This window comes from Chinchilla lanigera, unplaced genomic scaffold (assembly GCF_000276665.1).
Source record: "Chinchilla lanigera isolate Chin_1 unplaced genomic scaffold, ChiLan1.0 scaffold00174, whole genome shotgun sequence".
In the NCBI taxonomy this organism is placed as follows: domain Eukaryota; kingdom Metazoa; phylum Chordata; class Mammalia; order Rodentia; family Chinchillidae; genus Chinchilla; species Chinchilla lanigera.
Window position 1 is genome coordinate 300,195 of NW_004955575.1, and position 14,217 is coordinate 314,411.

A 14,217-nucleotide genomic window follows, 5' to 3' on the forward strand; every position below is an offset into this window, starting at 1 on the left:
TGATTTTAACGATTTTTAAAAATTAAAAATTTATTATGCATTTTTAAACTTACAAAAAATAGAAAAAACTACATCAAATACCCATGTACACACCAGTCAGCCTGGTTGGCATCTTGCCATCTATGCCTCACATGTACACATACTTTGCTAAGCCATTTCAATATGTTTAGAGACAGTAACATTTCACTCCTGAATTCTATACATGGCAACAACTTTATCACAGCTCATAAAGTGAGGAAGAATAGTCTAACATTGAAAATCCAGTCTACATTAGAACTGTGTCCAGATTCCCTCAGTCCCCACCCCAAGGCTTTTACAGATGGCTGAGTCCAATCAAGGACCCCACACTGGCAGCAGGGGTGCTTGGGAGCGGGGATGTAGGTCAGCGACAGAGCTCGTGCTTAGGTAGTGCAAGGCCCTGGGTTGATTTCTGGCACCGCAAAAACAAAACAACAAAAATAAATAAATAAATGAATGAATAAATAAAGATCCCACACTGAACTGGGCTACAATGGCTCTTCACTTTTGGTCTGGATAGTTACCCACCCCGCCCCCTTTATTCATTCCCGACAGCGGTGTCTGGGGGAGGGTAAGCCACTTCTCTTCTACAGCAATTCAGTCTGCACCTGTCTGAGCCTCTCCTGAGCAGCATCATCTCACTTGTTGCTCTATCCCAGTGCTTCCTGCAAAGGGAAATTAGCTCTCGGGGCTGGAGTACCGCCCGGTTAGAACTTCCTGACAAGCACACTTCAGCCGCAATGCAGCACACTTCAAACTGCACCACGAGTAAGTGTGCCTGGTTGTCTGTGTGTTGTTCAGTGCCATCAGAGCCTTTTTGTAAAAAGTGTGTTTTCCCACATCAGCAAGTACTCGGTGAGACAATGTTCTGATATCAAGAGAATCCCAGTGGGGATATACATCAACTTTTTATCTAATATTCTGGCACCAAAAAGTCTTTAATAAGGCTTTATATTAATTTTTCAAATTTTAATATTTCAACTTTCAAATGCTCAAAAACATTTATTTTCTACGAACCATACATAATTTTTTAAGACAGGGTGTTGAGATATAGTTCAAATTGGCCTTGAACTCACTACGTAGCCTAGGCTAGGCTCAAACTCGCCACAATCCTCCTGCCTCAGCCTCCCGAGTGCTGGGATTAGAGGTGTGCACTAACACGCCTGGCTAAAATCATAAAATTTATACAAAGATTCACTTACAATGATGGCAGACTTACTCAATTGAAATGTGAGCCCCTCCCTTCTTTTTGATTTTGTCTGAAACCCTGTAAAGAAAGCAAAATAAGTAGTTAAAAGAAGAGCAAACAGCCAGAATATCCAAAGCACCCCAGAGCAAAAACAGCAAGGCTGGAGGCTTCACAACACCCAATTTCAAACTATCTGACAAAGCCACAGCCACAGCCACAAAACAGCACAGTACAGCCAAAGACAGACATGGAGACCAACAGAGTAGGAGGGAGGACACAGAGACAAATCCACACCACCACAGTCATCTGACTCTTGATGAACGGGCCAAAAGCACAAAAAAGCCTCTTCAGCAAACAGAGCTAGGAAAGGTAGGTACCCTACGGAATTAAAGACAGCACACTAGTGGCAGCCTGTGCACATATGCTCACCACGGCACAATCTGTAAGAGCTAAGGGTGGAAGCAGCTGAGATGCCCATCAGTGGAGGGGCAGCTAGAGAAAGCAGAGCAGGTGACAGTGGGGACTCTTGAGCCAGAAAGAACAACAAAGTTATGGATGGCCCTGGATGTCGTTAAACAAAACAAGCCAGTCGCAGAGAAGAGAAGGGTGTCTCCCTTCTCATGCACGCAAAGGCAGCACCAAGCAGAAAGGGCGCAGCTGTCTGATGGGGCGGGGTGGGGCGGGGCGGGGGAGAGCAAGAGGGAATGATGTGACCAAAATACATTACACATATGTGTGAAAATAAAATTTTAGCCAGGCCTGGTAGCACATGCCTGTAATCCCAGCACTCGGGAGGCTGAGGCAGGAGGATCATTGTGAGTTCAAGGCCAGCCTGGGCTACAAAGTGAGCTCAAGGCCAGCCTGAACAGCACAGAGAGACCCTGTCTCAAAAAGACAGAAAAGAAAAGAAAAGAAAATTTTAAAAAAAGAAAATCAAAATGAAGAACAAAAACAAAAAAATGAAAAACAGTAAATCACAGAATGTTCAGTTCCCTGTTTTATAATCTAATATTTTAAAAAGTAGCATAATAAATGTTAAAAATTAGGATACCCATTTTTTCCCTTTTTTGGTACCAGCAATCGAACTCAGGGCCTCAAGCTTGCCAGGCAGGCACTGCGCCACTGAGCTATAGCCCTGGTTCTACGGCTACCCATTTTATATACATGGTAATAAACATTGTTTCATGTACAACATTTTACTAGTTCTACTTAACGAAATATTATCAATAAGTGAACTTATAGCCTTCTAGTGTGGTTTAAACTATGTTGGTGGTACACACCTGTAATTCCAAAACTTGGCAGGCTGAGGCAGGAGGATCATAGCGGTTTAAGGTTAGCTTGGGCTACAGAGTTCAAGGTCAGCTTGAACTACATAGTGAGACCTGCCTCAAAAAACCCAAAAACAACAACAAAAAACACTAGCCACTAGGGCTATATTCACATGATTCAATCTGTGAAAGTCTAAAAATGACCAGGTGTGGTGCTATGAATATACAGTCCTAGCTACTAAGGAGGCTGAGGCAGGATTACTTAAGCCTAGGATTTTAAGGTCAGGCTGGGTAAAAGAGTAAGCCCTCATCTCAAAAACCAACAAATCAAAACAACAGTGTTATCCCGGTACTCGGGGAAGTTGAGGCAAGAGGGTCACTGTGAGTTCAAGGCCAGCCTGGGCTACATAAATGCAATAAAAACAACAACTACAGCAACAGTAAGAACTCTTTTCTCATCTCCTACAATTCATTTATCCCAAATCAAAGCAGGAAAACTACTGAAATAAAAAATAATTGAGCCAGGTGTGGGGGCACATGCCTGTAATCCCAGCTCTCAGGAGGCTGAGGCAGGAGGATTACATCGCAAGCTTGAAGCCAGCCTGAGCTACACAGTGAGTTCCAGGCCAGCATAAGCTACACAGCAAGACTGTCTCAAAAACAAACAGATAAACAAAAATAACTGGGAATCACTTAAACTAAACGATGTATAATCAAGCCAGGGGTAGTGATGCACACATGCCTGTAATCCCAGAATCCTGGGATGAGGAGGCAGAAGGATCATATATGAACCCTGCCTGGGCAACTTAGCAAGATCCAGTCTCAAATAAAATATTAAAGGAGAGCTGGAGCTGGAGCTCAGTGCAAAGGCCTTTGATTCGATTGCCAGTGCCACTAAAGAAAAAAGTATAATCAGCAGGTTGGGCGTGGTGGTGCATGCCTATAATCCCAGCACTGCTGGGGAGGCTGAGGCAGGAGGATTGCCGGGAGTCTGAGACCACTCTGGGCTACAAAGTGAGCTCAAGGCTAGCCTGACCTGCATAGTGAGACCCTGTCTCAAAAAGATAAAAAAAAAAACAAAAAACCTTCCAAAGCCCCTGAACCAAAGCTCTGAGCTAATCAGGTCACAGCCCACTCTCAACGCACACAGGGCCCACCTGAGCCAGAACTGAGAGGAGGCAACGTTTTGTCTTTATTCAGTTTATGTAACTTTATCAAGAAATTACTGACATACAGTGAACTACATATACTTAACATATACACTTTATAATTTTTTTTGTTTGTTTTTGAGAGAGAGTCTCACTAAAGCTGGCCCCAGACTCATAATGATTCTCTTGCCTCAGCCTTCCAAATGCTGGGATCCCAGGCCAACACAACTGTCTTGAAAAAAAAAATATTTTAAAGGTTTTTAAAAGGAACTAAACTACACTCAACAGGGACAATGCAAGAGGAACTTTAGCCTTAGGCATACAGTTGCTTCTTTCCTGAGATGAGGTCTCAGTATGTTGCCTGAGCTGGTATAGAACTAACACGCTCAAGTGATCCTCCTGCTTCAGCCTCTGGAAAAACTGGGACTACAGGTGTGTGCCACCACATCTGGCTTGATGTATTTTTAAAACGTCAATGTATTTTCAGCCTCAGGATCTACACAGCCAACTACGTTTTAGTTACAGAACAGAAAAGGCTCACGACTACAAAGAACTCACCAGGAGACCAGGAGAAGGCTTGGTGGTTACTCACCATGTAGTAGCCAGTGTGATAGCCACTCATGTACCACGACATCAGCATGCTGCCCAGCGCGTCTGCGTCATCGAACGAGTCTGGACAGATGGGAGGCGGCGGGGGGATCACCTGCAATAGAAAGAGGACATACTTATCTTTTGGGTTTGGTTTGGTTTGGTTTTTTGGGGACAGAGTCTCACTTTAGTTTGGGCTAGTGCTGAACTCCCGGTGATCCTCCTGCCTCAGCTTCCCAAGTGCTGGGATTATAGGTGTGCACCACCACATCTAGCAAAAAAGGGTCTACTTTAAATCCAGTAAATCTGGAGATTTATTTTACATAGAGACTGCCAGTATTAATTGTATTTTTCCTCTGTGCTATGACACCTCTTATTTCAATAAAAACCAACTAACGTGAGTATTCAACCTTTTGCCTTTGCTTGGGCCACACTGAGTGAAGAGGCATTGTCTCCGGCCACATATGAAATGTATAAGATAGCTAACGCATACAACTAACACAACTTCCTTCTAAAAAATATTTTTAAAACATTAAAGAAAGATTTCTGATTCAACTGACCGTGTGGCAGGTGCTGGAGGCAGCCAATACTGTGCCCTCCCTATGTAGCTCTCCACTGTCACCTACACTTGAGCACTGCAGCTGTGTCATGCACGACACTGCTGAACAAAAACCACAATACAAATTTATGATCAGCCAGGACTGGTGGCACATGTCTATAATCCCAGCACTCGGGAGGCTGAGGCAGGAGGATTGCTGTGAGTCTGAGGTGAGTGGGCTAGATAGTGAGTTCAAGACCAGCCTGAATTGCAGAGTAAGATCCTGTCTCAAAAACACATAAAAATATTATGACCTTGTGGGGCCACATTACTAGCTGACCAGGGCCATAAGTTAGACACACCTGATTTCTAACATGTGGAGAAAGCCAACAACAATGCCAACAAAACTAAATTTAACAAGGATCAAAACATAATAGTTGACATAAAATATAACTATTTTAATTTGATTGGATTTTGTCCTATTATTAAACCACAAGTAAAAGACCAAGCATAAACATCTGTGTTTCTTCCAAACACACATGCACCACCATTCACACAGCACTTCAAGGGCCACTGCAAGTAAAGGTCTCAGGTAGAAACCTGCTCTACTCCCATAAACATGTAGTCTGCCAGAAAGTGTCTTGGTATCTACTGTTTATGCCTAAAACTTTACCAGCAGAAATACACAGCAGAAGCTGATGTCGAAGCACTCTCTGGAGGGCAAAACATGGACCCTTCTATTTGGTATAATTACACCCTTCTACTAGGAGCTACCTTCCCATAGAACAGATGCAGCTTCTGCCGGGAAAGGACACTGAGCTCAGGGATGGGGTTAAAAGACTACTCTGGCTAACAAAAGGACATACAAAACAAAAAGCCTGCCTGCTGCGGTGCTGCACACCTGTAACCCCAGCACGTGGGAAGCTGAGGCAGGGAGACTACTACACAGTGAGTTCAAGGCCAGCCTGAGCTACACAAGCAAGATCCTGTTCCCCTGACCCCTGCAAAAACCCAAAACCCAAATCAAAAACAATAAACGAAACAGTGACATTTAGTTTAAATTTTCATCCATTAGAGTCTGAACCTGGGCACGGTCTCTGCTAAATACCAAACTCAATACAAAAGCAGTTTCCCCTGAATTCTGCACTTACGGGTGGTCCAGCCGGAAGTGGAGGCAGCCAGCATGACAGGAAGTGTGGTGGAGGTGGGGGTGGGCCACTGAATTTTAGACCTGGCTATAAAGAATATTTCAAAGGAAAATTTACTGATTTTGATGGAAGAAAAAGGATCCAAAACCAAGAAAAATAATTACCAGAATAACATCTGTACTATACATATTAAAATGATTAAATGGAATTTCATGTACCAAACCCTCAAGTCAAGCAGATGCGTAAGTCAAATGATCATGTCTAGATTTCTCCCATTTCCTTCACATATATATGTTGCGGAAGTAAACTCAAGGTACGATAGATTTTGAGGTTGACAGTGCAGCCCCATGGCACACTGCTTGCCCAGCAGGCACACGGCCCTGGTTTCCCTCCCTAGCACCTCTCCGTAAGTTGGAAGGGTGTGTTTAGTAGTATCTTTTGGTCATGGTCACAGAAGCGCATTCTTCTCCTCACTTGCACCCACTACACAGCGCAACCTTTCCATGGGTGCCCTGGGAGTTTCATACATTCACCTGGAGCACAGGTCATGAAAACTAGCAACCCTCTCATCTGATGAAAGCCAGCCACATCAATGAATCACAGTGCAGAAGAGCTTCAGGAATGTAACCCTCAATAAGAAAGTGATCACAGCCAGGCATGGTGGCACATGCCTGTAATCCCAGCTCTCAGGAGGCTGAGGCAGGAGGATTGTTGCAAGTTTGAGACCAGCCTGGGCTACAAAGTAAACTCAAAGCCAGCCTGAACTATATAGCAAGACCCTGTCTCAAAAAGACAAAACAAAAAAGAAAGTGATCCCAGAAACTCTTAAGGAAAAGCTTGAAGGAGTCACGCTTGATTATTAGAACTTATATGACTACCAGGCCCCCAGGGAAGAAATTATTGCATCACACAGAAGAACTGGATAGGGACCTACCCTTTGGCTCTAGACTTATTTAGCCTATAATAAAATTGTTTTTAAAAGTTGATTTTTGTAATTTATAACCAATAAAGCGATATATGAATCTACATCTTAACTCTAGGAAACAATCTGAGACACCTTTGAATTTTATCCACGTTAAACACTTTTTTGTTTGTTTGTTTTCTTTTTTGAGACAGGGTCTCACTGTGCAGTTCAGGCTGGCCTTTAGCTCACTTTGTATCCCAGGCTAGTCTCGAACTCACAACGATCCTACTGCCTCAGCCTCCCTAGTGCTAGGATTATAGGCATGCGCCACCACGCCCGGCCACTTTTTTTTTTTTACATATTTTATCATCCAGCTGATACAAAAGTATTATAAGTTCTCTAAGTCTTTCAGTGTAAACCAATTTGCATCGCTATCTTATTTCCTTTTGAAAGGCTTCTCAAGCCAGGAATACCAGCTTCTTGGAAGGCTGAGGCAGGGGATCCAGCATTTGAGGCCATCCTGGGCAATGTAAGACTCCCACCTCAAAAATGACCCCCGAAAAAACACAAGACAGAATTAAAAAGAACTACAAATTTCACAGGCAAGTCACATCCCCCAGAGCCCAAGTATTAATTATTTCCTGGAACCTTCTCTGGGGAGTTTACCTTTCCAGGTCCTGACCCCGAGCCAGGCACTGGGGGCGGTGGAGGGAAAAAGGAGCTCCAGGGCATGGCTTTCGACCTGACTGTGCCTGGTTTACTTCCTGGAGACTTGGAAGAGTTCTCACTTTCATCCGTTGAAACTTGACTTTCATTTTCATTCTTTAAAAAACAAAACAAAACACATTTTTGCTCTCAAAGGTGTTAAAAAGGGTTGAATACGTCCGTATCAAACAGACACCGAGTTACACTGCGCAGTTTCTCATCCAGCCTCTGCTTCTAGGAATGAGACACTCTCTGCCTTTACCTCCTGCGCATTCTGTTCCACGGTGCTAGCTGCTTCCGAGCTTGGGGAAAGCAGATCAGACAGATTCTGCTCCTCTCTGTTTCCATAGCCAGTGTAGAGCACGACACAGGTTTCCCTCTTCGAATCAATGGAAGCGATGGTAGCTGGGTAAACGCAGCCATCTTCTGACCAAACGGCAGAACACTTGTCACCCACTTTCCACTACGAGAGAAACCACGGACACGTAAACACATGGCGCAGACTATGACACACTTGGATGAGGGCACAGCACAGACAAGTCCCTGGAGACGGACGCGGAAGGCAGAGTGGTATGGGGAGGAGGCATGGGCCAAACCAGACGGATCTGTGTTCCAACTCTGCCATGTGTACAAACTCAGACAAGGCCCTCAGCCACCCGGGGCCTCCTCTCCCCATCCGCCTTCCACATCACTGTGGAGAGCAGGAAGGACAGAGGAAGCCGGTGTCCGGCACTCGGGTCTGCAGCTGCTCATCCAGGGCTCACTCTCTTCCCCTCCATTGACGACGGAGCTAACACGGACACTTACACATCAAAATACCGAGCTTCCAGCTTACTGCGCTGAACTAACAAAAGTAACTACCCACATTTTTGGCACTGTGGAACTGACAGTTTTAGGGCTGTTGAAGAACAAGAAGAAAACAAAGACAGCCCTCTCAGCGTGAGCCGCAAAACACTGCTGCTGCAGCTCGAGACATTCAGGTTCGCCTCACATAGCACTGTCGTCTCCTCCTCCGCCCCACAAGGCCTGCACGCCTCATCCTGCCCGACCTCTCACACTTCCGTTAACAACACCATGCTCTGGACAGCAGCAGGCTTGGGAGCTGCTGTGTATGCTCTATGATTATGCATCAATCACACTGTACTCACTGTAGAGACAGCTCAAGGGAAAGACAGGTGACAACTATTTGGTAAGGACAGTAACCCGTGCTTTGAGGGTAAATCCCAGGATTTTACACGAACCTGTTTTGAGGGAGCCATGGTACTCTTCTTCTGGCTTTTACTCTTCTTCACAGGCTTTCTTCTGGCTGTGCCTTTAGGTTTGCCTGAGGCTTCACCTTGTGGTTTATCTGAAACATCACCGTTCTTGAGAGCGTGCTATGTAGATAGGAACAGAAATGTACATGTCACAGAATGACACATTTTTAAAAGTCAAAGCAGAACCCCCTTCCTATATAAGCTGACCCTAAGGCCTCGCCAGCTCGGAAAGCCTCTGCTTCCTTTCTTGGCCACTGCACTTCACAGCAACCGCTCCTGGGGGCATTACATGTTGGGTTATTGGCTCCAAAGACCTTTCCAGTCAGGTCTGCACTCTCAACCCCACTGTCACAGCAGTTCCTATTCATCTCCCCCTCCATCCCTTTCAACCACCTCCTCCTTGGGGTCCCCTTAAGTGGCACACTGCCCAGGCTGGGCTTGAACTTGTAATCTTCCTGCCTCGGCCTCCCACAGTGCTGGCTTTATAGACGTGTGCCACCCTGCCCAGCTACCTCTTTCTCTTTGATATTCAGCACGCCTTGGATAACAGAAATGTAAGGCCCTGATGCTCCTATGACCTCTCTGATAAAGTCATACAAGTATGCACCCACAGCAAGAGTTGGTCAGCCTTCTTTTACCTGCTTAACGCAATTTATTCCTATGATTTCTGTTGTTAACCTCTACAAAAACAGAGATTTTTCTCCTTAGTTTGACCCAACATTTCCGATTACCAAATTCACATCTTCATACATAAAAAAGTGAACAATCTTTTCCCCAAACTCTACTGTCCTTTTTTTGTCTTTTTGAGACAGGGTCTTGCTATGCCATTCAGGCTGGCCTCAAGCTCACTTTATAGCTGAGACTGGCCTCAAACTTGCAATGATCCCCCTGACTCAGCCTCCAAAGTGCTGGGATTACAGGTGTGTGCCACCAGGACTACTTCCTCCTCAGCATCACTGACTCCTTTCCACACCTAGCCCTCTTCCAATCTGTGGATAGAGAACACTCTTGGTAATACTTCCTTAGTCAACGTCTAGCACATAGTGGAAAGCATAGTAAAAACTTCAGAATACAGATGCAAAGATGCTGTTCTGATCTCAGGCTACAAGAGTGACTGTGGGAAGCGACTGGATGTTGTACAGCTGGTGTTCTGTGTCAGTGTGTGCCTTGTGCACTCATCTGGTACCGCCTGGACAACTGATGAGTCACACCTGGTACTCAGTAACACTGAGTGTCCCAGACTTTTTGGAAACGGATGCTGGACAACTGTGTATGTGTCACGGAATCAATACACATCCTAAAAGTGTAAAATCCTACTCTTGCTGTTCTTGACAATCAACTCAACATTTGGAATGACTAAATGAACTGGGGGAACATAGCTCTGTGATTTTGATTAGCATATGTCAGACCTGGGGCTTAGTCCCTAGCACTAGAAAAAGAAAATAACAAAAACAAAACATCACCAGGCATGAGAGCACATGCCTATAACTCTAGCAGGCCTGTCTCAAAAAAATAATAATAAAAATAATAAAATAAAATAAAATCAGGCTGTCCTTTTCCTGTATATTAAAAGGAATAAATGCTTACAATTTTAAATTGTCTTTGTCAAAGAGATGACATGCAGCTGGAGGAGGCAGCACATGCCTATTGCCCCAGAACTTGGAAGGCTGAGGCAGGACGGTTGCTGTGAGTTCCAGGCCAGCCTGAGCAACATAGTAAGCCCAATGCCAGCCTGAACTACATAGTGAGAACGTGTCTCAAGAAAAAATAACAGAGAGATGACATGCAAATAAACTGTCAACTTCTTACAGAAAAAAATCACCTACTGTAACTAACCCATATTATCATTTAAACTTCAAAATGTGCTGGGCGTGGTGGCACACACCTATAATCCCAGCACTCAGAGGCTGAGGCAGGAGGACTGCTGTGAGTTCGAGGCCAGCCTGGGCTACAAAGTGAGCTCAAGGCCAGTCTGAATTGCATAGCGAGACCCTGTTTCACAAAGACAAAAAAACAAAAAAAAAAAAAAAAAAAAAAAAAAAAAAAAAAAAAAAAAACTTCAAAATGAAAACTAAGTAATATATACAGCAATACTTTATCATCTGTATGTTACCAACTTTTTCCTCAATAAATAAGGTGTGGAAATAAGATAAAGAGTAAACATTTCAGCAAGCTGTTAAGGTGCACACTTGCAATTCCAGCACTCTGGGAAGTTAAGTGAGGAGGAGCTCAAGTTTGAGCTTAGCCTAGGCATCTTAGCAACTTAGTGAGGCCCTGTCTCAAAATTAAAGAAAAGAAAAACGTTGGGAAGCAGCTCAGTCCAAAGGCCCTGGCTTCAATTCCCAGTTCTTCCCACCCACCCCCATGCATACACAGAGTAAACAGGTCATACCTTAAAAGAAGCCACAGCTTTATCATAGGCTTTTATCAATGCTGTATCATCCCAAATGTCAGAATCATCACTCTGGGAAGAGAAAGGAATAGAAACAATTCATATTTAGATAGGTTTCATTGAAAATGTACTGGACAGTACCAAGAGCCATCTTAATTTGGCATAACTAAACATACCTGAAGAACTTCCAAATCTCAACAGAAACAAAACCCAATTTAAAAAAGGCATTCCACCTCTTTTTTGGGGAGGCAGGTACCAGGAATTGAACTCAGGACCTTGCGCTTGCCAGGCAGGCACTTGTGCTGCTGAGCTATATCCCCGGTCCCCCCTAATTTAAAAAAGGGTAGCTGGGTGTGATGGGTACATGCCTGAATCCTAGCACTCAGGAGGCTGAAGGAGGAGGATCACTATAAGTTTGAGGCCAGCCTGGGCTACGCAGTGAATTCAAGGTCAGCCTGAACTATACTGCAAGACTGTCCCAAAAAGGGGGCGGCAGGGGGAGGACACACACAAATAACTTGAAGAAATCCTTTACCAAAGAATATGTATGCATAGTAAATAAGCATGATAATCAGTGATCAATATCATTAGTCATTAGGGAAATGCTAATTAAAACTACACACCTACAACTCTAAAATTAATAAGACTGAGAGTATCAAATGTTTGCAAGGACATCAAGTAAAAGGAAATTTCAAAAAATAAAAAATAAAAGGAACTTTCATACACTGCTGGACAGAATGTAAAATGGTACACCCATTTAGAAGGATTTGGCAGCTTCTTAAAGACTTAAAATATAGCTGAGAATATAACTCAGTGGCACAGGCACCTGCCTGGCAAGCACAAGGTCCTGAGTTGAATTCCTGATACCAAAAAAAAAAAGAAAAAAAAAAGACTTAAAATATAGCTGGCCATGGTAATACACTCTCGTAGTCCCAGCACATAGTTGAGTTCAAGGGCACCATGAATTACACAGCGGACACTGTTAAAAAATAAAAAAGGTTGGGGATGTAGTTTAGTGCAAAGGCTCTGAATTCAAATTCTAGTACTGCAAAATAAATAGACTTAAAATATACTAACCTCATGACCTAGGCATTTACCCAAGGAAAATGAAAAAGTAACAGCATTTTCCCCTACATGTTATACACTCTAGTAATAGCTGGCCATGGTGGTGCATATCTGCACTCCCACCTACTCTGGAGGCCGAGGCAGAAGGGTCACAGTTCCCGGCTCAGTTTGGGCAATTGATGGAGATCCTGTCTCAAAATGAAAATTTAAAAAGGCTGAGAATGTAGATCAGTATTCCCTGGGTTCAATCCCAAATACCCTAAATAAACACAACTTAAAATCTTCTTTATTTCACTTCCCCTCCATCTCATGCCTAATTTCTCCAGGTTCTATTTACAACAAAATACCTGAAATGGTTGTTCACAAATGTTGCCCTAGGGCTGGGGATTTAGCTCAACGGCACAGTGCCTGCCTGGCAAGCGCAAGGTCGTGAGTTCCATTCCCGGGACCGGAAACCACCCCCAGCAAAAAAAAGTTGACCTAAAAACTCTTCTTCCACTTGCTAATTTTTTTCTCTATTAGGATTGAACAAACGGCCTTCACACTGAGTTACATCACCAGCCTTTTTCTTTTCTTCTAAGAGAGGATCTTAGTAGGAGGGCAAATTGCCCAAGGTAGGTTCCAATTTGAGATCCTCCTGCCTCAGCTTCCCAGAGTGCTGGGATTACAGGGATATGCCACCACGCACAGCTTCTATCTAAACAGATCTCACCCCCATACGCTCAAGATTGAGCTCCGGTTGTACTTTCCGTCTTCCTTCTCCCCCACTTCAGTACATCACAGTAAAAAACAACTTCATCTGTTCAACTGTTCTGGAAAACCCCTGAGTTATCCTTGTCACTTCTCTGAAACCTCCTTGTTCGGATCCACCTCGATCACTGCGTATATCCAGTATATCCAAACACGGGAGCCTGAGTCCACTGACATTTTATTTAAGTCTGATCACTTCAACAGACTTCCGCGGGTTTCCCAGCTTCTCTCTCACCCTGCCCAGCAACTCCTCGGTCAGGAGAAGCGGTCAAATCAAACTGCGGTAGGGTGTCGACTAAAGCCCTCAAAGCGCCCAAGCTGCGGGAGGTAGGAGCTTGCGAGGAGGGAATCCCAGCCAGGGGAGCGGAAAAAGAGGACCGAACATGTGGACGACGGCCCCACAGTGAGCGAGCCGGTCAGGTCCAAGCACACCGCCAGCGCCAGCAGCGCGCACTGGGCGCCCATACAGATTGTTCGCGGCCCACAAGCTCACCTGGCCTGTACCGCGCCGAAACAGCACCGAGTTTTCCTGCTCCGTGACGCAGCCACCATCGCCGCCGCTGCTCATCGCCATGGCGAGCCTCCCACAGGACGGGCGGCATAGGACTCCGACCAAGAGCGATGACTTCCGCCGCCGGGGCTTCTGGGACCGGAAGAGTACGGTGGCCGGTAGAGCGGCCGGGAGGACTCTGCACGTTTTGCGCGAGTGTTACTGCGCTCCCATCTTGGTCTAGTTGGGTTTACTTTTTCTGCCGTTCTTAATCCTTTGAGTTTGCTTTTTTGTATTTTCCTAAAGTGATTCCACCCGGTTTTTTTTTTAAACAATAAACTTTCTTAGAAAATAATGTTGTAGGTAGTTTCTAGAGAGTAAAGGCAAGAAATGCAATAAACATCCATCCAGAGGTATAGTATAATGGTCTTAAGAGTGTCATGAATCTTATTTCTTACAGTGAGCTGGTGAATTTAGCGCCTTTTATTCCCATTTTAAAGATGAGGAAGGCTAGCAGGGCGTGGTGGCACATGCCTGTACTCCCAGCACTTAGTAAGCTGAGGCAGAAGGATCACCAGGAGGTCGAGGCCAGCTTGGGCTACAAAGCAAGTTCAAGGGCAGCCTGAACTACACAGCCAGACCCTGACTCAAAACAAAAAGGAGAGTGGCTGGGGATTTAGCTCAGCGGCACAGGGCCTGCCTGGCAAGCGCAACCTCGTGAGTTCGACTCCCGGTACCCGGGGCGGGGGGTGGGGGGG

At 44.8% G+C, this 14,217-nt stretch overlaps 1 protein-coding gene across 3 annotated transcripts; it reads right to left on the reverse strand.

The window, feature by feature from the left end:
- On the reverse strand, positions 1–13,600 carry LOC102026814 (survival motor neuron protein). 3 transcript variants are annotated; one of them, XM_005413921.2, is made up of 9 exons: positions 13,463–13,600; positions 11,155–11,226; positions 8,748–8,882; positions 7,769–7,969; positions 7,468–7,623; positions 5,901–5,984; positions 4,216–4,326; positions 1,238–1,285; positions 1–430 (listed from the first exon to the last, which is right to left on the reverse strand). In XM_005413921.2, the coding sequence occupies exons 1-8, from the start codon at positions 13,541–13,543 to the stop codon at positions 1,238–1,240; spliced, it is 888 nt and encodes a 295-aa protein (XP_005413978.1). In that variant the 5' UTR covers positions 13,544–13,600; the 3' UTR covers positions 1–430. The 3 variants fall into 3 exon arrangements, with proteins under 3 accessions (XP_005413978.1, XP_005413979.1, XP_013365040.1); XM_005413922.2 differs by having other exon boundaries at positions 1,221–1,285; XM_013509586.1 differs by lacking the exon at positions 5,901–5,984.
- Between the last annotated feature and the right edge of the window lie 617 nt (positions 13,601–14,217).

What these genes read in the sequence shown, in the direction of transcription:
- LOC102026814 (XM_005413921.2), bottom strand. Translation starts at nt 13,543, where the DNA reads ATGGCGATGAGCAGCGGCGGCGATGGTGGCTGCGTCACGGAGCAGGAA. An exon ending in TTCGGCGCGGTACAGGCCAG is followed by an intron (nt 11,227 to 13,462) that starts GTGAGCTTGTGG and finishes TTCTCTTCCCAG; the next exon opens with AGTGATGATTCTGACATTTG. An exon ending in CACTTCCGGCTGGACCACCC is followed by an intron (nt 4,327 to 5,900) that starts GTAAGTGCAGAA and finishes TTTCTATTGCAG; the next exon opens with GTGATCCCCCCGCCGCCTCC.